Source organism: Mus caroli, chromosome 7, assembly GCF_900094665.2.
Source record: "Mus caroli chromosome 7, CAROLI_EIJ_v1.1, whole genome shotgun sequence".
NCBI lineage: Eukaryota > Metazoa > Chordata > Mammalia > Rodentia > Muridae > Mus > Mus caroli.
The window spans coordinates 45640921-45665976 of NC_034576.1; the positions used below are offsets into that span (position 1 = coordinate 45640921).

The following is a 25056-nucleotide window of genomic DNA, read 5'->3' on the forward strand; positions in this document are numbered from 1 at the left end:
GGGGCCGGGGAAGTGCTCTTCTGCACATCGTCGGGAGCAGCTTCTTCCAATGCAGCCTCAGGCTTGTCCTCTTGAATGTCAGACACAGGTTCCGGCTCTGGCTCCGGCTCTGGCTCCGGTTCTGGCTCCACTACAGGCTCCTCTAAATGCTCCTCCAAGTCATTGCTGACAGTCTGACCATAGAAAGTTCCAGAATCATCAGGCACCACCTCTGGTGTCTGCTGTCTTTCTTCAGGTTCTTCTACCTCTTCCTCAGATTCCTCTTGAGGCTCTGTGACAAAGCCACCGAAGACCTCGTCTTGGTATCTGAAGATGTTGTTATGAACATAGAATTTGTTGGCAACAGAGCCCTCAGGAGCAAGGACAAAGGTCTGCATGAACCTCCGCAGAGCCTGGTTGCTGTTGGACAGTAGCCCCATCACTTGGACCATCACCCCGTCATTCAGAGTTGCGTGAGCATCCACGTGGCGGATCTTGGTGTGGCAGTTGGTGAAGTTTTGTGACATCACTTTCCTGTGGATTTCCTTCTGCCCGTAGACTGCATCTGCTGGCTTCCCGTTGGAATCCAGGCCCCCGTGGCATAGGAAGAGTACTTTCCATAAAATCTGTGCAGCATGTCCGGGGCCTGGTTCAGCAGGGTGTAGTACTGTTGCACAAACTCCCGCCCGACCAGCAGGGGACTAGGCTTCTCCATAACCATCGCTTTGGTGGAGGAGGTGGCGGCGTCCCTCGCGCGATCTATTTTAATATTCTTAAAAATTGTGCATGTATAATTCTTTCCTTTTAGTGTCCTCAGTTACTACTTGTTTCCACATAATAGTGTTAATTCTTGAGGATTTATACTTAATAATTTGCTACAAATAAATGCTCTTATTTCTAGTTAATAAATAAATTATGCACATGTGACTCTTAATAACTTTTCAAGCTTTCTAGTTACAACCGCTCCTTAAGAGAAACGATTAAAAGTACAATTAGTCACTGCCCCCTTTTCAGTCAAGTATTTATAATGTTTTGTCAACAAGTTATTAAGTCGAAAGATTAGATATTGTAAAACTTTAAAACTTTAACTTCTTAAAAGACAAAGAAGGGGGAAATTGTATCCCCGTACATACTATTTAGTGCATTCCCATGCACGCTATTTAAATCATACCTTTATTTTCAAATCTTGAAATTTAAACGTCAAAAAATTAATAAATGCTTTATAGTATCTTAAAAGGATCTACTTATTGGCTTATAGATTGATCCTAAACAGCTACCTTATTAGGGAAGGGAAAAACAGGTTCTCTCCACAGAACACTGCAGAAGCATGATGGTTAATTCATGTGACAAGCTGGCAGGTAAGTTGACTCAGTGCCCTGATTGAAGTGACTAGGACACTAAATTAGTTTCATGTTTTAGATCCATCCTTGCTTGCCATTTTTCCAGTTTAGACTAGCTTCAAGCCTTTTAACTTTATGGCAAACGAACATCAAAGACTGTATATTCTGACTTAATAAGATTAGTCCTTTAATAGAGTCATAATGATTTTTCTCTTTTCTTCATTGTGACCAGTCATTATAACTCAATCTTAGACTGGTCTAATATTTAGTCCAATATTAGAGATTCCTGTTGTAGATAACTATATTCTTAATTACCTAGCAAAGTTAAGTCAGAGCACACCCCCCCACTTCCAGAGAATCTCTGGCCTTTTTACTAATTCTAAAACCAGCCCAGAGACTGAGCTTGAGCCTTACTAATTTGAAACTGAATAAGTAGCTGGACTTCCCCAAAAGAAGCTTTGTGATGTTACTCTTCACTGTCTAAGATTTTTGTCTTTCAAGCAGGTCAATCTACACCTTCAGTCGAACTGCAGTGGATGTGCATCCCTCCCCGCAAGAGCGTACATGTGGCAACTGCTATTTTCATTCTAAAGACATTCCAGCACGTATTGTGGCTTTAGGTCTGATTTGAGATTTAGATTTACTATCAGGGCTAGAAAGGCAGAAATTTCAAATATTAGAAGAGATTGGTTTTTATTCTGATAGACGAGCTTAGTCCCTCAGCTGGTCTCTGGTTTTCTACCCTTGTTGTTATTGCAAGGTCCCCTTAGTTCCTCAGGCTGTGGGAATAACAGAGATGAGGAGGGTGACCTCCAGCTCCTAATATAGCCTAAGAGCCACAAATTGTGGTGTTACTAGTGATGTAATTCTGGTCGAGGCCTTGCTAAATCTGAGGTTGACAATTCTCCTTTAGGAGCTGCACAGTACTCAGAATTGTGCATACTGATTCGTGATCATATGAATACAGTTTGGGTATTGCTTGGTGCAGAGAATTACTGCAGGGGAAGGTCCAGCTTGACCATTTCTGGGTTCCCTGTGAGATACACCTGGTTTGGATGGAGGTTGGTATCTAGTTCCAGTTACAACCCAAAATATCTTTCTAAGGCTCTGCCTCCCTCCCCAAAAGATACCAAGAGCCACAATTGTGGGTCATGACAGCACCCACAGGAGGAATTGGCTCAATTTTTCCCCAAGCCATGGTTAAAGCCCACTCATCTAAGGATGAGAAAATCATTTGATCACCTCAGTTAAGGGTGGCCTTATTAAACTTAATTAATAGGGGTGGACAGAGGTTGGAGACCATACCTCTAGAAGGGTAAGCCCTTCACAGCCTCCCACCCTAAAAAGCCAATTGGCCTTGTACTACAGAGCTGGTCATCACCCCCTCCTCCCTGTTCCCTGCCTGTCATCCAAGAATGCGGAGGAATATCCACATACTCTCCTTCAGTGTTATTCATAATAAAGTGCCTTTCAATTTGTACAGTCAGGCTTTGCCAGGGTTCCAACTCCGTATAACTGACTACTTGGTTTTCAGATAAAAATTTCTACAAGGAAGTTACCTATTTAGTACTAATTAGCATTATAAAAGTTGAAGCCAACAGCTCAGGGCTAGTCTGCTAGTTGTTTACTAGGACAGAAAGGACAGTCTTATCCAGATACAGTTTACCATAAGAAAAGTTAGGAAATTCCACTGAGAAAAGTTCCTTCATTAGGCCCTAAAATTCAGGCAGAACTGTAGGGCATGAATAAATTCTATGCCTCAGCCCAGTCTTTTCTTTTTTATATTAACAACAGGGAGGAGAGGTAACCTCCCCTCCCCAGCCTGAAACTTGTTTGCTCAGGTTTCAGTGTTACAGAGCATGGGGCAGAGCTTGCTGCCCTTTCATCCTGCCACTCCCACTGCCACTGCCTGCCAACTAGCTGTTTTGGAGCTATCACGTGTTCACCTGCAACTTTACTCCAAGATGATTTGGCGGTAAAGGGCCCCTTCCCTTGCTTCATAACTGAGTGTCAGAAATAGTAAAATTGAACCTTGATCAGACTGTCTTGGTTTCATCTCTCTCTCACGCTGCCTAGCCCCCCTCTTTTCTTCCAGGTTTCCAAGATGCCTATCCAGACTAGAACCCAGACATGTGAGCCGCTGGTCAGACACAACAACAGGAAACTGGTTGTTCATGAGAGGTGTAAATGGAAAGTAGGATGAGGACAAAGGTTTGTATGCTTCAAGAGAGAGTGGAGAAAAGGTCCAGGATCCCATAGCTTTCTCCATCCACAGCTGACCTGCTCTGTTCCTGGGAGAAGGAAAGTTGGTTCTACGTGGCTGGGCCCTCATCTCCATCATCCTGCAACCTTTGTTTCTGTTCAGTGTAGTAGATGGGCAGATGGCCAAATTGGTCAGTCTTTACACTGGCTTCATCTGTCTCTGCATTGACTGCAGGAGGCATAATTATGCCTTTGTGGGCCAATTCACTGGTCAGCTTATACATCACTGGTGGGTCCTTCTATTGGGTGCTAGAGGTGACTCTGAGGGTGGGCCATTGGCATGCCCCCATTTGTCTCTCAGGGGGAGTAGGTTAGGGCTCACAGTGGGGGCATCATTGTTGGTGGTTAACTCTATGAGGGGCAGGAGAGTTATTTTACAATTCATAGGTAGAGATTTGGTCATGTGAGTGGATGTGATGTTTTTCTCTTTTACTTTTTTGGGGAGATTGGGAAGGGGGTTGCTGAAGGCAGAATCCAGAGCCTTACACACACTCCACAGGGGCTTTACAACTCAGCCACATCCCTAGAAGAACCTCATTGGAGGATTATAGGACTCTGAACCATGCCCTGCCCCTCATTGTGGGATGTATTCTAGACTAGGGCTGATGTCCATTCCCTTCCTCTGCCTTGTTTGAGATAGGGTCTATGCAGCCTAGGCTGGCCTCCAGCTCAATGTGTAGACACATTGTGGACAACCTTGTTTTCCTGATCATCCTCCCAAGGGCAGGGATCCCAGGCACAGGCTACCAGACTCAATCAAACTCTGTTCAACACAGTGCTCAGAGTGAAATGCAGGACTGCTCACCTGCTAGGCAAGCATTCTACCAACTAAGAGCCAACACCAGGATGCCTTGACTGCCTGTACCTTGGATTTTGAGATAAGATCCATGTGTCTCTAAACTGCTCAGGCACATCTTTGAAAAGGCATTCCTCTCCAGCTGCCTCAGTACTTAGGTTGGTCTCCTCATGGTGTGAGTGAAAGAAGAGAGAGACATAGAGAGAGAGCAAGGGAGTGATAGCAAAGGAGGGAGGGAGGGAGGGATATTTTGGGGTAACTGCAGTTATATCATTGACTCTCCTTCCCAGTTTTCATTCACATGAACAAAGGCTTCATATTTCTGGCCCTGGCACTATGCCTCATCCTCCTGCCCACCAGGTTTCTCTTTTTTTCACCAGTCTGTCTCTGCCTGAATATGATAGACTTCATCTTCAGTTTCCTCATTATTGGTATCAGTAAGTGCTGGAAAGGACAGGGGTGACTGGGGATTCTCCTCCCAACCCCAGAACCTCCACCTACTCAAAGGTGTGGCTAGATTTCCAGCTCTGCTGCTCCTAGAAAGAGGGGTGTCTCTGTCTTTCTTGGGCTTTCTCTGAGGCTCAAGCTGACTGTGGACTCACCCTGTAGTCCATGCTGGCTTTGAATATGCCATTCTCTTGTCTCAGCTTCATATGTAGCTGGGATTAAAAGCTTATGCCCAGTATTATGATTGATAGCCTTGTCCCCCAGTTTCCTTTTTCCTCTGAGTATGTATCCATTTGTTGTTGTTGTTGTTGTTGTTGTTGTTGTTGTTGTTGTTGTGTGTGTGTGTGTTTACTTTTGACAGGTCAGGGAGTTTGTCTCTGTCTCTCTCCTTTGGGGTGGTGGTGTTCCCTGTCTAGCCTTCTGTACTCCTCTTGACCCAGACAATGCAGGGCTCCTGATTCTCCTAAGCCTGACTCTCTTTGTGGTCAACTGGAATAGGCTGTTCCCTCGGCAACAGGTATCCTATCCCCTGGCCTTCTACATGTGCTGGTGCACCAGGTCTTAATGCTGTGGGCCCGTGAGGGCGGGGCCTCAGATGGAATATCAGGATCTGAGCAGGGCAGAAGTGGAGCCCAGAAGAAGTGGAAAGCATCCAGAGTGGAGTTGGGACTTGGGGTGTGGCTTTAAGTAGAGTAACCCATGAGGACTCTTCCCTCAGGAAATTTGTCCTTCCTCAACCAAGTGCAGATGTGGAGCTACAGTTTGCCTTCCATGGAGTGGAGGCTCAGCTATTTGTGTTGGGCCTCATGACACCAGTGGTTGCTGTTGCAGGAGCCATCCATTTGGGGCAAAAATTTTGGGAGTTCACCCAGAGGCTGTCAGCTGTAACCAGCTCTGTAAAATACCATAGAGCTCCTCAATATAGGGGCACGACAACTTCTCAGGACACTGATGAAGCCTGCAGCCAGATGCCTCCACCTCTATCCCTGTGATTCAGTTTCCATCAGACCTCCCTTGAGGTCCCTTACTACCCCTGAGAGCAGGTTGCACCCTCTGGACACAGGTGGCAAGCTCAGTTCCCCAGGCTAGGGCTTACTCCTTGCTGCCTGAGTCCTCCCTGGGATCTTCCTCAGGAAGACCTCCAGTACTCTCAACTGAGGCTATGTCCCACTGAGCAGACCCTGGTTTGTGGTCCCATGCAGCTGGAACAGTGTGTCCCTTTACCCAAGATGGGTGACTCTCTGCCCCACAGGACATGGTTCTAAGTCACTCTTCATCCTTTGGTTCAGCCCTACCAGAGACATCCTCTCCAGGGACCCAGGTGGAAACTGTGTAGCATAGCCTTGGGACTAGTCCCTGCCCTTCTGTGGACAGACTCCTACCCAGGAAGTCAAAGCTTAATTAATCTAACACCCCTGCCACCTTCCTGGCTTTCCCAACTCAATACAACTTGATCTGTTGTCTAAATTCCTTGTGTCTGACTGTTTATCATCACTTCTGCTTCCAGTGTAGGCTTGAGCATAGCTAGAGTAGACCTTTATGATGTCTCTAACCTTTACCTGTCTGATCTGAACATTTTTCATGCCATAGGAGACTCATGTGGCATCCCTGACTTGGTCTGAGCCTTTTGTCTTCATTTGTCTCAACCCTATCCCCTTAGCCAACAGTACATATACACCTGTCCCTTGCTGATCTACTTTGGAAGTCTTGATCTTAGCTGAGTGAACCATGACTGGGTACTGCACAGCAGAATGTAAGGACTTGAACTTATTTGATGCATCTTAGGCTTTATTGAGAAAAGGGGACAATGTGACCCTCAGGTGTTTTTTGCCATAGTGTCTCTTATCCAGGTGTTGAATTTAACAAGTTTGTTGTAGATGCTTGGTAATATGCCACATGGAAAATAACCCCATGATTTGATACCTTGGAGAACACCATCACAGATCAGTGGGCCTCCTGAGTCACCCTGAAAGAAGGACAGGGACAGCAGTAAGACAGGACCTGGTAGTTGGATTCTACTAGACAACCTGGAGCTGACTCCCAGTGGAGGAATACAGGGACTCTAAGAGGCAGCTCTGTTCAATAGGTGAAAGAATAGCTCTTAGGTGGCCATCTCTTCCAGGGACATGTGGTTGTGGTGAGTGGTGGACTGGACAGTCCCCTAAGACAAGTCACAGAGAAGAAAGAGTACCAGCTACAGGATCCTCCCCTCCCAAGGTGCATCCCTTCCTTAGGGAAGGATGCAAAGAGCCTGCCTAGTCAGGGTGTTGAAGTGGGAACCAAGAACCTCAGTTCTCTCTTTCAGCCCTTCACCTCACTGCAGAAAGGGGCTGTCTCACCTTGCAAGTGTCTTTGCCTCCATCCATATCTCCTGCACACAGCATGACATCTGTCACCTTCATTTCACGCGTTTTGTCACAGTCCTTATTAGGCAGGAGCTTGAGGTTCACACATTGGAGATCATCTGGATATTTGACTGTGAATCAGGAGGCAAGAGGTTGTTGAGCAAGGGTCAGCTCAGTCCTCTCTGTCCCTTACCCCCACCCTTGTCTGTTGCTTGGACCAGACTCACATTTGTTAGGTGTAATGCTGCCCCAGCCTGAGGTAAGGCATGTGCTCCCCAGTTTGGGCTCCTCAGTGGGAAGGGCGATGGGCTTCACAACATCTGTGATGTCAGCAGGCTTGCTGAGGCGGAGCAGCATTAGGTCATTGCTGTAGTCATACTCAGGATGTTGTATGTGGTTCTTAGGGTTGCTCATGTTGTAGCCAGGGTGAGGGAAGCTTTTACTGACAAGGCGCTGCTGAGCAGAGGGTTCATCCTGGCGTAAGTTGTTTTTGCCCAGCCAAATCTCATAATTGCTAGAGTGCATGGAAAGAGATGGAGGGATTGAGATGAGGTAAACAAAGAGAGTGAGCAAGGTACAGGGGAAGAGGTGGAAAAGGGAGGGAGGAAGAAGAAAGACTCAGAGACAGAAACACGGGAAGAGAGTCAGTCACACAGTCAGAAAGACAGACAGACAGACACACACACACACACATACACACACATACATGGAAGAAGGGGGCAGAGAGAAGTGTCAGGCCTGAGTGCTGTACAGCTGAAGCTAGGACAGGAATGATCTTCCCCAGCAGGTAAGGCCTGGACTGCAGCCCAAGGTCTGAGCTCTCTGCTCCCTCCCCAGCATCCAGCTCTCTCTGTACTCAGTTACCTCACTCAGCTCCAGTTCTGACCAGCAGTTCTCTGTTTGTCCTCAGAATGGACTAAAGGCTGATCTGGTCTGAGGAGTGTAAGAACTTCTCTTACAACCTATCCTCAGGGACAGCACGTTCTACTCTCATCGGCCCTTTAGGCCTGGTCCCCACTATGATTAATAGTGATAAATGAGAACATATTAGACCCAGAACCAGACAGGGCTTTGCAGAGTCCCAAGCGGGAGACACACAGTTTCAGATGTCCAAAGAGACACTCATGTGAATACAGACAGGAGAGAGACAGACAATAAGACAGAAGAAAAGATAGTAACAGGGCTCTGTACACAAACCTGGTTGAAGAAGCAAAGAGAGACCCAGGAGGTCATGGATAGACTTTCAGCTAGTCCCACCCCTCTGCCTTCAGTACCCCAGCCTATCCTGGAGTCATGTTCTCTGGCTGCCACCCTCCTTTCCTGTCTCCACCCTTACTCACTCGTTATAGCAGTGGGCAGCTGTGATAACCCAGTTGGGGTCCAACAGAACACCTCCACATGAATAGTTGTTGTAGCTGTACACAGCCACATGCCAGGGTTGGGAATTCTTCTCACAGTTAAATCCTCCAACCACACGAGACTGGACAGGAGGTGCAGCATCTGCAACAGGGGCAGTGGGGGATGGGAGGTTAGGCACAGATAGAGAGGTGTACTCTTGGGGCACACAGTAATCAGGAGAAATGGCCAGGGGATCCAGGCAAAGGACCCATATATGGCTGGACTTGGATATGGTGATCTTTGCTGTGGGGACAGAAATAACTCTAGAATCAGAAATTGGGTATAGTGTCAGTCCAGTTTATAGTTTTGGACTATGGAGCATAACGAGAGAGAGAGAGAGAGAGAGAGAGAGAGAGAGAGAGAGAGAGAGAGAGAACACCAGTTCACTTTTAGTCCAGTGAGAATCCTCTGTATTGGAATTTGAAGTCTCCAACTCTTGAGAAGAAGTCACCCTCTTGGCTGGGTTTTGGGAATTCTGGAAGATGAGGTGTCAGAAAACTAGATTTGAATGAATAAATGAATCAAAAAAAAAGGTAGCTTGGGGTTGATTTGGGGTTTCTTGGATTGGGCATGAAGTGGCAGCTGGGATGGAGAGATTGAGGAATTTCCAGGCAAAAGGAGCAGGGTCAAGGCTAGGGCATGGCTCCTGTTAAGGTCTGCGGTGAAGATGACATTTAAGAGGGGTGGAGCTCCCTAAGAAAGGAGTTTGAGATGAGACAAGTATTAAAAGAAGGAAATTCTAGGGTCTCTATGTGAAAGGATCTTCTTCCAGTGGAGGAGGGCATATGATCAGGGTATTAGAGAGGCTCAGGGATCTCTTGGAGGCAGCCTCTGGACAGGAAAGGAAACATAGAGCAAGTCAGGCCACTGTGAGGCAGAAAGGAGGACACAGCTGATGTGAGGTATAAGGGTTAGGCATTGGTGTCTTTGGGGTGTCCTGCTCAGAGTGGGAACTAGAGATGCTGTGGGACTCCAGCAAGACAGGATAGGAGCCTGTGGCCCAGGGAGTGATGCATGAGGGGAAAGTGCAGCCAAGGCACAGGATTTGGAAACAGGAAATCTTGGCAACCCATGCATAGCTGCACGTTTCCCTAACCCCAGTACACAGCAGGCTGAGGCAGAGGGATTGCCATGGATGAAGACAAGCCTGGGCTGCATCATGAGACACTAAATCAGAACTTATTCCTAAGAGCAGGGTAGGAGATGGCTTGTTTGGTAAAAAATTGGCCGTGTTAATATTAGGACCTGACCTGAACCATCCAGAGCACAGGGAGAAAGTCAGGTGTGATGCTGTGCTCCTGTAACCCCAGAGCTGGGTGGGTGGAAACAGGAGGATTCCCCTGAGTCTTGCTGGACAGTCATCTTAGCCTAAACAAGAAGTTTCCAAACAGTAAGAGACACAGCCTGAGGTGGTGAGTGATTGATGACAATACTTGATATCCACACCTGGCTTCTGCCACCTGACTCCTCTTACAAAACCCAGACTAAACCAAAACGCCAGTGAAAAGGGATATGGACATTTTCCCCACACCAGAAAGAGGGGGAACCATCTTATGTCACAATCCCATTTGAGAAGTGAAAGTTTTGGTAGAAACTGAGCAACTTGGGAAGATGGGGGTCATTTTTTTTCAGGATGTGGAGAACAGAGCTGAAGGCTACCAGCTGCTGGACAGCCTAAGAGCTACTGTGGGAATTAAGCAAACCCTTGACTCAGGGGTTGGGCTATGAGGCTCTAGTAAAAACAATGAACTCGAGGAACATCTGAGGACCTAACTTTGTTAAGAGGTTCAGTTCCTTAAAAAGACTGGAGAAGGACAGAGATGGTCAGGTGTCCGAGGAAGAGAAGAAAGGTCTGGAAAGTTGGAGTGGACAGGGGCATATCCTGTGAGCAAGGAATGTGAGGGACTTGGCAGAGTGCAGGGTAGAGAAGGAGGAGCAGGTGGTGCTCATGATATAGCTGGGGTGAGGGTAGAGGGGAAAGGGATGACCAGGGCCAAAGGCAGCAGGGGAGTTAGGGCTGTGACCCCTCCCATTCCCTTATCTCACCAATCCCTCCTAGGGACAGGGCTAGGAACAGGATCAGGAACCTCATGGTAACAGTTGTCCAGGAGCTGCAGGCAGTGAGCTTGGAGCTGTTGAGGCTCCTCAGCGAGACTTTAAAACCCTCATTCTCCCCACAGCCCCTCCCCTGTCCTGTTGGCACCCAGATGCTGACCAAAGCTCTGTCCTTGCTGACATAGTTGTATTTCCTGCGTGAACCCTCCTGATTGTGGGAGAGAAGGGCCTCGTTCCACCCACTGTACTGTAGGCCCTAGGTCACCTTGGATACCTTCTCAGGGATGAGATTGGATGGGGCAGTGCTTTTTGTTCCTGGAGTTGTTTGAGTTCCGGGGACCATTGCCAGATGGGAAGGTCATGGGAGATGGTGAATTAGTGTGAACCGAGGGTAGTGGAGCAAGTGATGTCTAACCCACACTTCTAAGGAATGTCCTCTATGTCAAGACCAAGATTATCCCCAGGAAGTAGGAGTTAGAACAAAATCTTTGCAGCAGTGATAGCCAAGATGGCAGAAAGTTCTCTGTAGATACAAATCATTTTTTTTTTTTTGAGAATGCCAGAATTCTTGCCGTTTTGGACTTGGAACTTGGGATCACTGATTTTATTGTTCTTATTAGAAGTTTAGGAGATGGGTATAGCAGTACACACCTTCAATACCAGCACATTGAAGCTAGAGTCAGGTGGATGTGTTGGATTTTAGGCTCTAGTATTCTGTTAGGTAGACCAACTTGTCAACATAGTGTCTTTCAAGACAGCCAGAGTAATATATAGTGCTGTCTCAAATCAAACCAATAATATAAAATAAATAGAAGTTATGGTTCACATTACCATGGCCTGATCACTCTTTTATTCAAAACTATGAACACTCACATTGTTCCAAGGGAGTGTCACCCACCCTGAACAGTGTTGGGGTCACAATGATCTTTTTCTTCCTCAATTCCTAGATCCTGAGCTACATTTTGAGGTTAGCCCACTCTGGGCTTATCTGAGACCCTTTCTCAAGAAACAGCAACCAGAAAATTCCCTTCCCACCAGGAGCCTCATTTAGGGTTCAGCTTGGCAGCTGCATATTTTGGTGCACACCTTTGATCCCAAAACTTAGGTGTTAGGGGCTGGTGGATCTTGGTGAGGTCCAGGTTAGACTGCTGCACATAGTGTACTCAGGCCAGTGAAACTACACAGGGAGACTTTGTCTCAAATGTTAAAACATTAAGAATTCAGCATGGGTTCTGGTACAGAGAAGGGGAAATACCCAGCCTTTGACACCTACTTACTGTTGCAGGTTTCAGACCCATCCCCTCTCGTTGAGCATCTAGACTATTTCAGCTCTCATGACAGTTAGCACATTTGATATGGGTGTATTCATGTGTGCCCTGTAAGCTCCCAGATGCCCAAGCTAGCTGTAATCCAGGCAACCGAGGAGATAATGATCAACTGGCCACCAAGTTCTCCTGTGTGTCCTTGACCTCTGTGCCCAAGTTCTTCTGAAAACTCCACTGTTCTTTGCTTTAAAGGAAGAGAAAGTATGCATTTAACCATTTGTGAGTTCATTCATGCACTCAAACTTTTATGTATATCTTCAAGCATACATAATCATGCTGGAGTTTGAGATAGGTGTACTGCATTAGAAGAGGCCAGTGCATGAGAATGGAAAGAACTGAAGTGGTGCTGGAGATGAGCTGCAAACAGATTCCACAGAGAACTAGTTGTAGATGAGAGGGGCAAATGGAAACAAGTAAGATAATACAGGTTTATATGCATTGAGAGTGAGTGGAGAAAAGATTCAGGTCTCCATAGCATTCTCTTTACCCAGCTGACCTGCTTTATTCATGGGAGGAGGAACAATAGTTTGTCCTTTCTAGCTTGGTCCTCATCTCCATCCTCCTGTCAACTTAGTTGGTGTTCAGTGTGCTGGATGTTTGGCTTATCTATGTGCATGATTCATACACTGGCTTCCTCTGCCTCTGGATTGATTGCAGGAGGCATATGTGTGCCAATGTTGGCCAATTTGTTCATCAGTGTATACATAGACTGGGAGGTCCTTCCATTGGGTGCTAGAGGTGACTGCGAGGGTGGGACACTGGCATTCTCACAGGAGTCTTTCTGAGGAGCAGGTTAGTGCTCTCAGTGGGTGCATCATTGTTTGTGGGTAACTCTATGAGTGGCAATAGAGACTTTTTAGAATTTCTAGGTAGTGATTTTTGTAATTTGAATGGATATGATGTTTTTTCTTTTTTCTTTTACTTTTTGGGGATTGGTGGTTGGAGTTGCTGAAAGCAGAACCCAGAGCCTTATACACACAGGCCACAGGGTCTCTACCACTGAGCCATACACCTAGAAGGACCTCATTGGAGGATTCTAGGCAGATGCTCTTCCTCTGAACTATGCCCTGCCCTTCATGGTGGAATGGATTCTAGACAGCTACATTCCATTCCTCTGCCTTGTTTGAGACAGGGTCTCATGTAGCCCAGGCTGGTCTCTAGTTCAATGTGTAAATGTGGATAACCATGATTTTCTGATCCTCCTCCCAAGTGTAGGAATCACAGGCATGTGCTGCAGACTCAGCTCAGGACAGTGCTGAGGATGAAATGCAGGATGCTCACAGCTAGGCAAGCATTCTTCCAACTAAGACACAACATCAGGACCCTTGGAATGCCTTTACCTTGTATTTGGAGACAGATAAGATGTATGTGTCTCCAAACTGCTCAGGCAGGTCATGAAAAGGCACTCCTCACCAGCTTCTGGAGTAGCTAGGTTGGGCTCCTCATGGTGTGAGAGGAAGGAGAGAGAGAACGAGAGAGAGAGAGAGAGAGAGAGAGAGAGAGAGAGAGAGAGAGAGAGAGAGAGAGAGAGAGAGAAGTGGGAATGACTAGTTATCTCTCTAACTTCCCTTCCCAGTTTACATTCACATAAACAAGAGCTACATATTTCTGGCCCTGGCTCCAGACCCCATCCTCCTGCCCACCATGTTCCTCTCCTTTCCACTAGTCTGTTGCAGCCTGAATAATATAGACTTCATCTTCAGTTTCCTCAGCATTGGCATTGGTAAGTGTTGGCAAGGATGGGGCGGGGGGTGACTGTGACCCTCCAACCAAACCCAGAGCCTCCTCCTACCTAGAGGTGTGGCTAGATTTCTAGTTCTGCTGCTCCTAGGAAGAGGGGTGTCTCTGTGTCTTTCTTGGGCTTACTCTGTAGCTCAGGCTGGCTGTGGACTCACTCTGTAGTCCATGCTGGCTTGAATATGGCATTCTCTTGCCTCAACATCATAAGTAGCTGGGATTTAAAGCTTATGTCCAGTATAGTGACTGATGGCCATGTCTCCCAGTTTCTTTTCCCCTTTGACTATGTATCTATTTGTCCTGTGTGTGTGTGTGTGTGTGTGTGTGTGTGTTTGTGAGTGTCTGTGTGTGTTTGTATGTATGTGTATAAAAACGTGTGTCTATTTGTGGCAAGTCAGGGAGTTTGTCTCTGTCTCTCTCATTTTGGGGTGGTGTTGGTGGTGTTCCCTGTCTAGCTTTCTGTTCTCCTTTTCCACCATCCTAGTGCAGGGCTCCTGATTCTCCTCAGCCTGACTCTCTTTCTGGTCAACTGCAATAGATTGTGCCCTAGGCGACAGGTATCATACCAGGTGTCCTTCTACCTGTGCTGGGGCACCAGGACTTGATGCTTTGGGCTGGTGAGAGTAGGGCTTCTGATGGAAGGGCAGGGTCTGGGCAGGGCAGAAGTGGAGCCCAGAAGAGGGGGACAGCATCCAGATTGGAGTTGGTGCCACAGACTGGGGCTCAATGGGCCTTACTCAATCTGTGTGAATTAAGGTCTCAGACAGATTGACATAGAGTCAGGGAGCATTGACAGACAGACACAGACAGGAGAGAGTGTGTTGTATCTGAATGTAATGTCACAAAGTGAACATCAGTCTTATATAATACAGAAAAGAAAGGGGTAGGATGTCACAGCAGGCAAAGTACATTGAAGCTATCTGACACCAAACAGAGGAATGACTTCAAAAGGACTTACAGGTACCAGGTAATATTTACAGTAAAGATAAAACAGCCCTGCCTGGGGTCAGCTAATAACAGGTAAGAATTTCACACCCTTGTCACAATTTGTGTTACTCCTTTTAGCCTTGTGAAAGCTAGCACTAGGGGGTTCTGTTCTAGCAGATCTTCTCATGAATAATGCAATATCACAACCTCCCTATATCCTAGGCCTTGGTAAATTCTTGCATATGAGTATAACTTGGCTGTTCTTTTAAGTATCTGTAGGGAATCTCCATTTATCAGAAGAATTCACCAACTTGCTTCTAATATGCAATGTAGCCTGCCATACCTGGCTGAACTGAAGATTCTAAGTATACTTCGCTAAACTTGCTCTGAGATTTCTAACTCTTATCCACTAAAATACTGTAAGAAAGCAAGCAAGAGCCTCCATAACATTGCAGGGACAAATCTGGAGCATCCTAGCTATGGGAATGAATGCCAAGGTTCCAGGAGGCTGAGTTTCCTTGAAACTTTTTGCCTCGTGAGTGCTTCCAGGCCTCTTGACTTGTCAAGCAGACTTCACTTTAGTGGGCAGAGCATTCTCCCCCTTTCGTTTTATTTTTCAGCCGAAGTTCCAGAATGTCCTGCTTCATTGTAGCTGCAGATCTCAGAAGTACTCTAAAGATGAGTGGAAACACAGTGCTTACTAATAAAATAATGCCAATAATAATAGCAAGTAGGATTATATATGGAACCCAATCCAGGGGATTCAATGCATTTGGTTAATTTTTAAAATCTGGCCAATTCATCAATGTTCCAAGTGTCTAAGTGACTTCTGCTAATATCTGAATTTTCTGCATTTCTCACCTTAATATTTGCTACTGAAAAAATATAAAAGCAAAATTCTAGGCCTTTAGGCCCAGGCTTGGGAATGTGACCTCTGTGACTCAATGTTCCAAGCTATGCTTATCATAAAACAGATAGCGACATTCCTCCACCCACCTGCTTCTTGGGTTCAAAGAGTGTTCATTCAAAGAATGTGCTATTGTTAGGGGCTCTTAGAAACTGTCTTGAGAGATAACCCAAACAATTACTAGGTATTCCTTGTGACTCTTGTGACTTTGCACTTCCTTGTGACTCTTAACTGGTATCTTTGGTATTTTCCAACAACGCCTTCCCCACTTCCTTGAGTTGTGGTTTCTTCTTTTAAATACCCCCTTACCCAGCTACTCGGGGCGCCATGGTCCTCTACCCCCTGCGTGTTGTATGACTGTGGGCCCGAGAGTGCTCTTGAATTAAATGTACTCTTGCTGTTTGCAGCAAGACCATTTCTCTTGAGTGATTTAGGGTGTCGCCTCTCCTGAGTCAGAACGTGGGGGAGTCCTCACGTTGTAGGTCTTTAATTTGGTGCATTGGCTGGGAATCACTACCGCCCCTCACACCCGAGAACCGACTTGGACGTATGGGGATCCCCTCTTGTGTGCGTGCCAGCTGACACCAGCTGTTTTGAGTGTCTGTTTTCTGAACTGAACATATGAATATGTGCTTGTTGTGTTGGGTTGTTTGTGTCTTGTCCTATGTTTCTGTAGCACGGTGCAGTCTGAGTTTTGGATTCTGATCCATCTGAGTTTATACTGATCATCCTGAGTTTGGATGCACCTGAGTTTGGTTTCTCTGGTTTTGGTTGTCCCAGTGGAAGCAGACGACAGTGTTTGTACACAATGGGGTTTTCTGAAATTCGCGAAGTTTGTATTTGCAGTTGTCCTTTTGGGCCGTAAGGACTGGAGGACTGTGGTCGGCAGACATGCTAGGAGGCCTACAGGCTGCAACCCTGGAAGACGTTCCTTGGGTAGAAGGGGGTCGACGAGGATTCTGACCCTCATCAGGAAGGGGGTGGACATGGAACCTTACCCCCTCGGAGGTCGCGTTTGGCTGGCTTGATAAGTCTTGATGCAGACACGTGTGTTCAGATGTACTAGTGTCTTGTGTCTTTGTTTTGTTTCTGTTTTTTTCTGATTTTTGTTATGGGATAGACAGTATCAATTGGCCTTTGGAGCCCTGCACCTGTAGTTAGGAGTCTAGTATGGCTGGAGAAGCCCTGCTAGGAGCTGATTGTAAATGCTGCTCTTAAAGGGACCAGCAGCTTCTCAAGTCCTATGGTAAGGTAACTGATGGCTGTCTTTCCTACAAAAATCTCTGTGCTTGTGATTATTAGATTCATCAGGCGACAAGGTGCTTCTCTCTAGAAATTACAGCTAGAAAAATTAAGAATCTTGTTTGGTTTAAATAAGCAAATGTATGCAGCCATTTCAATTTTGTTTCTGAATAGTTTTAAAGGTATAAATATGTTTTACATGTCTTGGTTATAGATTATTGGTTCTTTAGTTATTGGTTATGATTAAAAATTTGTACCATTGGTAACAGAAAGTTAGCTTAAAATGGGTAACTCTGGTTTAGAGTAATTCATAACATGTGGCATGATTAAAAATTTGTACCATTGGTAACAAAAAGTTGACTTAAAATTGGTAACTCTTGGTTAGAGTAATTTAGAACTACAACATGCAGCATGAGAGAACTCATGGAAACAGGTCTTTAAAGATACGCCTGAATTGGGTAATATTCTACCAAGTAATGTTTTTGGAGTTCATTTTTAAAGAGAATGGATTGTTTGCACTGTTAAAATTGGGTTTTGCTTCTCAAAATTGTGGTTGTACTCTCGTGTTACAAGAGAAATTGAAGGCTTCTCCCAAATCGGAGCCACCAGCTAAATCCATTGACTCTTCCAAAATCTATGAAGCCTCCTGAGTGGCCTAGTCCTGAGTAGCCTAGTCCACAACCTTCCCCTTATCCACAGCCTCAACCCCCTGATGATGGGGAACCCTAAACTACTCAGTGCAGTGGGAGGAGGACCGCTGCGGGTACATGGAACAGCAGAGTGCAGAGTCCAGGCAGACTCTGGACCCACCCAAACTTCAAACCCTTCAGTACTGGTCATTTTCCTCTGCTGGTATTTATAACTGGAAAACTAACCACCCCCTTTCTCAGAGGATCCCCAACGCCTCACAGGGTTGGTGGAGTTCCTTATGTTCTCTCATCAGCCTACTTGGAATGATTATCAACAGCTGTTGCAGATGCTCTTCACAACTGAAGAGTGCGAGAGAATTCTGTTAGAGGCTAGAAAAATAGCCCGGGAGCCAACGGGCGGTCTACACAGCTACAAAATGAGATCGACATGGGATTCCTTTTGACTCNCCCCAGTTGTGACTGCAACATGGCCGAAGGTAGGGAGAGTTTAAAAAATCTATCGCCAGGCTCTGGTCTCCAAGGTGCCTCAAGATGGGCCCACTAATTTGGTAAGAGGTAATGCAGGGGCTGATTGAAACTCCCTCAGTGTTCCTTGAAAGGCGTATGGAAGCCTTCAGGCGATTTACTCCCTTTGATCTTACTTTGGAAGCCCAGAAGGCCTCAGTGGCCCTGGCCTTCATAAGACAGTTGGCTCCCGATATCATAAAGAAACTTCAGAGATTAGAAGGTGTATTACAAGAGGGAGACAATTACGCAATCTAGTGAAAGAGGCAGAGAAAGTATGTGTGTGTGAGAGAGACAGAGGTGGGAGGCAGAAGAAAGAGAAAGCAGGAGGGATCGTAGACAAGAAAGAAATTTGACTAGAATATTGGCCAAAGTGGTAGGAGAGAAAGAAAAGACAGGATCTAGACAGGAAACCTGGGCAACAGAAGTCTGATCCTCAGCTAAAAAGGCTCAGCTGTGTCAGACTGAAGTTACTTATTTGAGATACACCCTTCGAGACCGGAAGCAGTGGCTAAAGAAAACCAGAAAAAAGAATGTAACTCAGATCCCCACCCCAACTACACCAATGCAAGTACGAGAATTCTTGGGTACCACTGGCTTCTACAGACTCTAGATACCTGGGTTAGCAACCTTAGCTGCCCTGTTGTACCCCCTAACCAAGGAAGGGGAGGTGTTTGTGTGGACCCCAGATCACCAGAAAGCCTTTGAAGAAATTTAAAAGGCCCTACTGACGGTCAGTCTTGGCCTTTGCCTAACCCAACCAAGCCCTTCACTCTTTATGTGCAAGAGAGAGCAGGGGTCGCCAGAGGAGTCCTTGCTCAGACTTTGGGACCTTAAAAAAGGCCAGTGGCTTACCTATCCAAGAAGTTACACCCTGTTGCCTGCAGGTGGTTTTCTTGCCTGAAAGCTATTGCTGCCATAACTCTGCTTGTCAAGGATGCTGATAAGCTCACTCTGGTGAGCAAATAACTGTAGTGGTACCCCACACTCTTAAAAGCATTATTCAACAACACCCTGACCGATGGATGACTGAATGAGTGACCTTCACTCCTCCCACTACCCTACTGTCCGAGACTTCACCTACTCATCATTGCACTGACATTCTGGCCGAAGAAACTGGTACTCAAAATGATCTGAAGGATCAGATTAGCCTTGGCCTGGGAGTTTGAGCTGATACACGGATTGCAGTAGCTTCCTGGTTAAAGGTAAGCGGAAGGTGGGGGCAGCAGTGCAGTGGTGGACAGAAAGCAAGTGATCTAGGCCAGCAGCCTCCCTGAAGGGACTTCAACCCAGAAAGCTGAACTTGTGGCTTTGGTACAAGCTCTATGAATGGCATAAGGGAAGTCTACACTGACATCAGGTATACTTTTGCCACTGTATGGAGCAATATACAGACAAAGAGGGCTGTTGACATCTACAGAGAAAGACCTAAGATGCTGTGGCTAAAGGAAATCAGATGGCAGATCTAACCGCCAAACAGGTGGCCCAAGGAGCAATGATCCTGACAGTCAAGGAGCCTAAAGATTATTATGATGTCAGAGAGACCAGCTTTAGATACACCCCTGAGCACTATCAAGTTATGGACAAATTAGGACTGGTAAAGGAAACCCTGTATGAAATAGTAGAAACTGAAAAAGGGAAACTAGTCCTCCCATGGGAAGAAGAATGCAAATATGTTACCAACTTACTTTACTTGACCCACTTGGGGGCAAAAAATTAAATGGTGTGGTTAGGTCCTTTGACTACTATGTTACAGGACTCTCTGATTTGGCAGAAGAAATAGTCAAAAGCTGCAAGGCCTGTGCTATGACTAATGCAGGATACTCCATGAATATACTCCTGAGAAGAGGCTCAGGGGCGATTGGCCTAGAGCCTACTGGGAGGTAAAATTTACAGAAATTAAGCTAGCTAGATATGGCAACAAGTACTTAGGGTTAGAAATGGACACCTTTTCAAGGTGGGTAAAAGTTTTTCCAACCAGGACTGAGACAGCCAATGTGATGGCCAAGAAGATCCTAGAAGAAATCTTCCCGAGATTTGGGATACCCAAGGTAATTGGGTCCAATAATGGACCTGCCTTTGTTGCTCAGGTAAATCAGGGACTGGCCAAGATATTGGGGATTGATTAGAAGTTACATTGTGCATACAGGCCCCAAAGCTCAGGACAGGTAGAGAGAATCAATAGAACCATTAAGAGACCCTTACCAAATTGACATNGGAGACTGGCGCTAATGATTGGATAGCTCTCCTACCCTTTGTGCTCTTCAGGGTTAGAAACACCCCTGGACAGTTTGGATTGACCCCCTATAAATCACTCTATGGGGGGCCCCCTCCACTGGTAAAAATAGCCTCTGTACATAGTGCTGACACGCTGCTTTCCCAGCCTTTGTTCTCTAGGCTCAAGGCGCTCCAGTGGGTGAGACAGCAAGCAAAGAAGCAGCTCCAAAAGGCCTACTCAAGAGAAGAAGACCTGCAAGCCCCACATCATTTCCAAGTTAGAGATTCATTCTACATTAGACGTCTCCATGCAGAAAACCTTGAAACTCAGTGGAAAGGCCCTTACCTTATACCCTTGACCACCCTAGTTTCTACCTTTATGGGACCCCTTTGATTTTGCTTCTGCTTTTAATTATAGGTCCATGTGTGTTAAATAGGCAAGTTGCCTTTATTAGAACAAGAATTAATGCAGTGAGGCTTTTAGTTTTAAGACAACAGTACCATGCCCTAAAGGATCAAGTGTGTCAGGGAAAAGATAGTGTCTAGTTCTAAGATTAGAACTACTAACAAGTAGAAATAGGGAATGAAAAAATATAAAAGCAAAATTAAGGCCCAGGCTTGGGAATGTGACCTCTGTGACTCAATGCTCCAAGGAATGCTAATCATAAAACAGATAGCGACATTCTTCCACCCACCCGCATCCTGGGTTCAAAGAGTGTTCATTCAAAGAATGTGCTATTGTTAGGGGCTCTTAGAAACTGTCTTGAGAGATAACCCAAAAAATTACCAGGTATTCTTTGTGACTCTTGTGACTTTGCACTTCCTTGTGACTCTTAACTGGTATCTTTGGTATTTTCCAACAATGCCCTCCCCACTTCCTTGAGTTGTGGTTTCTTCCTTTAAATACCCCCTTACCCAGCTACTCGGGGCACGACGGGTCTCTACCTCTGCATGGTGTATGACCGTGGGCCCGAGAGTGCTCTTGAATTAAAAGTCCTCTTGCAGTTTGCAGCAAGACCATTTCTCTTGAGTGATTTGGGGTGTCGCCTCTCCTGAGTCAGAACATGGGGGATTCCTCATGTTGTGGGTCTTTCACTATATCTTGCCCTATTGCTAAGACTACTACTTCTAAGACATTAACCTTTACCTCCAATTTTTTATTTATAATATGCAGCTCTGACAAAGCTACAGAAATATTCCTATGCATATCATTTCTGAATATTTAAACCAAGGATCATTTTCTAACTCTTCAGGCAGCAACACATAAACATGACTCTCTTTGTGACCACCTGCAATAGATTGTGCCCTAGGCGACAGGTATCCTACCACCTGGCCTTCTACCTGTGCTGGTGCACCAGGTCTTGATGCTTTGGGCTGGTGAGAGTGGGACCTCAGATGGAAGGGCAGGGTCTGGGCAGGGCAGAGGTGGAGCCCAGAAGAGGGGAACAGCATCCAGAGTGGAGTTGGGACTTGTGGTGTGGCTTTGAGTAGAGTACCCACGAGGTCTCTTCCCTCAGGAACTTTGTCCTTCCTCAACCAAGTACAGATGTGGAGCTACAGTTAACCTTTCATGGAGTGGAATCTCAGCTATTTGTGTTGGGCCTCGTGACACCAGTGGTTGCTGTTGCAGGAGCAGTCCATTTTGGACAAAAATTTCGGGAGTTCACCCAGAAGCTGTCAGCTGTAACCAGCTCTGTAAAATACCATAGGGCTCCCCAATAGAGGGACATGGCAACTTCTCAGGACACTGATGAGTAGCTGCTGCCAGATGCCTCCACCTCTATCGCTGTGATTCAGTTTCCATCAGACCTCCCTTGAGGTCCCTTACAACCCCTGAGAGCAGGCTGCACCCTCGGGACGGAGGTGTCAAGCCCAGTTCCCCAGGCTAGGGCCTACACATTGTTGCCTGAGTCTTCCCAGGGACCCTCCTCGGGAGGTCCTCCAGTACTTTCTCAACTGAGGCTATGTCCAACTGAGCAGACCCTGGTTTGTGGTCCCATGCAGCTGGAATAGTGTGTCCCTTTACCCAAGATGGATGACTCTCTGCCCCACAGGACATGTTCTAAGTCACTTTTCATCCTTTGGTCCAGTCCTACCAGAGACATCACCTCCAAGGGCCCCAGGTAGACACTGTGTAGCATAGCCTTGGGACTAGTCCCTGCCCTTCTGTGGACAGACTCCTACCCCGGATGTAAAAGCATAATTAACCTAACACCCCTGCCTCCTTCCTGGCTTCCCCCACTCAATAAAACTTGGTTTGCTGTCTAAAATCTCTGTGTCTGACTGTTTATCATCTCTTCTGCTTCCAGTGTAGGATGAGCATAGCTAGAGTTGAACTTTCTGGTGTTTCTAACTTTTTGCTCTGTGATCTGAGCATTTTCCTAGCCAGAGGAGACTGAAGTGGCATCCCTGAGTTTGTCTGAGCTTTTGTCTGCATTATTCTCAGTCCCAACCCCTTAGCTAACAGTACATGTACACCTGTCCCTTGCTGATCTACTTTGGAAGTCCTGACCTTAGCTGAGGGAATCATGTTTGGCTACTGCACTCCAGTAGGACAGAGAATGTCAGAACTTGAACTCATTTGTTGCATAGTGGAATTTATTGAGAAAGGCAGACTGTGTGTCACTCAGGGGTTTTTGGCCATAGTGTCTTTGATCCAGGAGATAAACTTAATAAGTTTGGTGTAGATGCCCAGCAAATTGGGTTCACCATATGGGGTAAAGTCCCATGATGTGATACCTTGGAGAACACCATCACAGATCAGTGGGCCTCCTGAGTCTCCCTGAAAGAAGGACAGGGACAGGAGTGAGGCAGGGCCTGGCAGTTGGATTCTACTTGATAAGCTGGAACTGACTCCCAGGGGTTGAACACAGGGACTCTACGAGGCAGCTCTGTTCAATAGGTGAGAACACAGATCTTAGAAGGCCATAAGGCCATCTCTTCCAGAGACTTGGGGTGGGGGTGAGGGGTTGACTAGACAGTCCCCCAAGTGAAGTCACAGAGGAGAAATAGTACCAGCTACAGGATCCTCCCCTCTCAGGGTGCATCCCTTACATAGGGAAGGATGCAAAGAGCCTGCCCAGTCAGGGTGTTGAAGTGGGAACCAAGAACCTCAGTTCTCTCTTTCAGCCCTTCACCTCACTGCAGAAAGGGGCTGTCTCACCTTGCAAGTGTCTTTGCCTCCATCCATACCTCATGCACACAGCATGACATCTGTCACCTTCTCTATGTGGGCTTTGACACAGTCCTCATTAGGTAGGAGCTTGAGGTTCACACACTGGAGATCTTTTGCATTTTGGACTGTGGATTTGGAGGCAAGAGGGTGGTGAGCAGGTGCCAGCTAAATCCTCTCTGCTCCTCATCCCTACCCAGCTATGTTGCTTGGACCAGACTCACACTTGAAAGGTGTAATGCTGCCCCAGCCTGAAGCAAGGCATTTGCTCCCCAGCTTGGGCTCCTCAGTGGGCAGGGCAATGGGCTTCACAACAGATGATGTCAGCAGGCTTGCTGAGGCGGAGCAGCATCAGGTCATTGCTGTAGTCATACTCAGGATGTCGGATGTGGTTTCTATGGAGGCTCCTGTTGTAGCCAGGGTGAAGGAAGCTTTCTCTGACCAATCGGTGCTGAGCAGAGGGTTTATCTTTGTTAGGTTGTTTTTTCCTAGGGAAACATTGTTCTCTCTAGAGGGCATGGAAGACATGGAGGGATTGAGAAGAGGCAATCAAGGAGAGTGGGAAAAGTACAGGGGAAGAGGGAGGGAGGACAAAGAAATACTCAGAGATAGGAACATGGGAAGACAGATAGACACACACATACCTGGAAGAAGGGGCAGGGAGGAGCAGCAGGCCTAAGAGCTGCTCAGGTGCAGCTAGGACAGCGCTCAACTTCCCCAGCAGGTAAGGCCTGGCCTGTAGACCAAGGTCTGAGCCCTCCCCTCCCTCCCCAGCATCCAGCTCTCTCTGTACTCAGTTACTTCACCCAGCTCCAGTTCTGACCAGCCCTTCTCTGTGTGTCCTAGAGAGGACAGAAGGTCCTAAAGGCAGAGCTGCCCTGAGGAGAGTGAGGACTTCTCTCACAGTCTATCCTCAGGGACAGCACGTTCTGTCTTCAGGGACCCTTTGGGCCTGGTCCCCCCTATAGTCAGTAGTGATAAAAGAGAATACATGAGTCCCAGAACCAGACAGATATTATCAGAGTCCCAAGAAGAGACACACAGTGACAGATGGCCATGAAGACACTCTGATGTGAATACTGACAGGAGACAGACAGATAGAAAATAAGATAGAAAACAAAGAAACAGTACTCTGAACCCAACGCTGGATGGAGGAGCAAAGAGAGACCCAGGATATCACAGATAGACTTTCAGCCAGTCCTAACCGCTTGCCCTACAGTACCCCATCCTGTCCTAGAATCATGATCTCTGACTGTCACCCAGCTTTCTTGTCTCCACCTTTACTCACTCGTAATAGCAGTGGGCAGCTGTGAGAACCCTGTTGGTGTCCAACAGGATACCCCCACATTATATTTTCATTGTAGCGGTACACAGCCACATGCCAGGGTTGGGAATTTTTCTCACATTTAAATCCTCCAACCACAGGAGACTGGACAGGAGGTGCAGCATCTGCAAAGTGGCAATCGGGGTGCGGAGAGTTGGCACATGTAGGGAGGTGCACTTTTGGGGGACAAAGTTAAGCAGGACTGGGTTCAGGGGACATTGTCAGGTGATCCGGGCAAAGGACCCGAATATGGCTAGTCTTGGATAGGGAGATCAATGCTGTGGGGACAGAAATAACACTACAATCAAGAATCTGGTATAGTGTCAGTCTACTTTATAGTTTTTGACTAAGGGACCAATGGGCAGTGAAAAGAGAGAAACACACACACACACACACACACACAGAGAGAGAGAGAGAGAGAGAGAGAGA

At 46.6% G+C, this 25056-nt stretch overlaps 2 protein-coding genes across 2 annotated transcripts in view; one reads left to right on the plus strand and one right to left on the minus strand.

The window, feature by feature from the left end:
• Klk15 (kallikrein related peptidase 15) overlaps nt 1–25056 on the plus strand; it is a 642438-nt gene that overhangs the window by 446265 nt on the left and 171117 nt on the right. The gene's annotated exons all lie outside the window — the stretch shown is intronic.
• On the minus strand, nt 6624–10659 carry LOC110298258 (kallikrein 1-related peptidase b3-like). The gene is made up of 5 exons (XM_021167393.1): nt 10614–10659; nt 8510–8669; nt 7397–7683; nt 7164–7300; nt 6624–6790 (listed from the first exon to the last, which is right to left on the minus strand). Exons 1-5 carry the CDS (start codon nt 10657–10659, stop codon nt 6641–6643), a joined length of 780 nt encoding a protein of 259 aa, XP_021023052.1. The 3' UTR covers nt 6624–6640.

Bases quoted from the DNA above. Each gene is read 5' to 3' on its own strand.
- LOC110298258 (XM_021167393.1), bottom strand. From the start codon at position 10,659: ATGAGGTTCCTGATCCTGTTCCTAGCCCTGTCCCTAGGAGGGATTG. The intron at 7,684-8,509 runs GTGAGTAAGGGT...CATGCACTCTAG, and splicing joins GCTGCCCACTGCTATAACGA to CAATTATGAGATTTGGCTGG. The intron at 6,791-7,163 runs GTGAGACAGCCC...TCCTTCTTTCAG, and splicing joins GAGGCAAAGACACTTGCAAG to GGTGACTCAGGAGGCCCACT.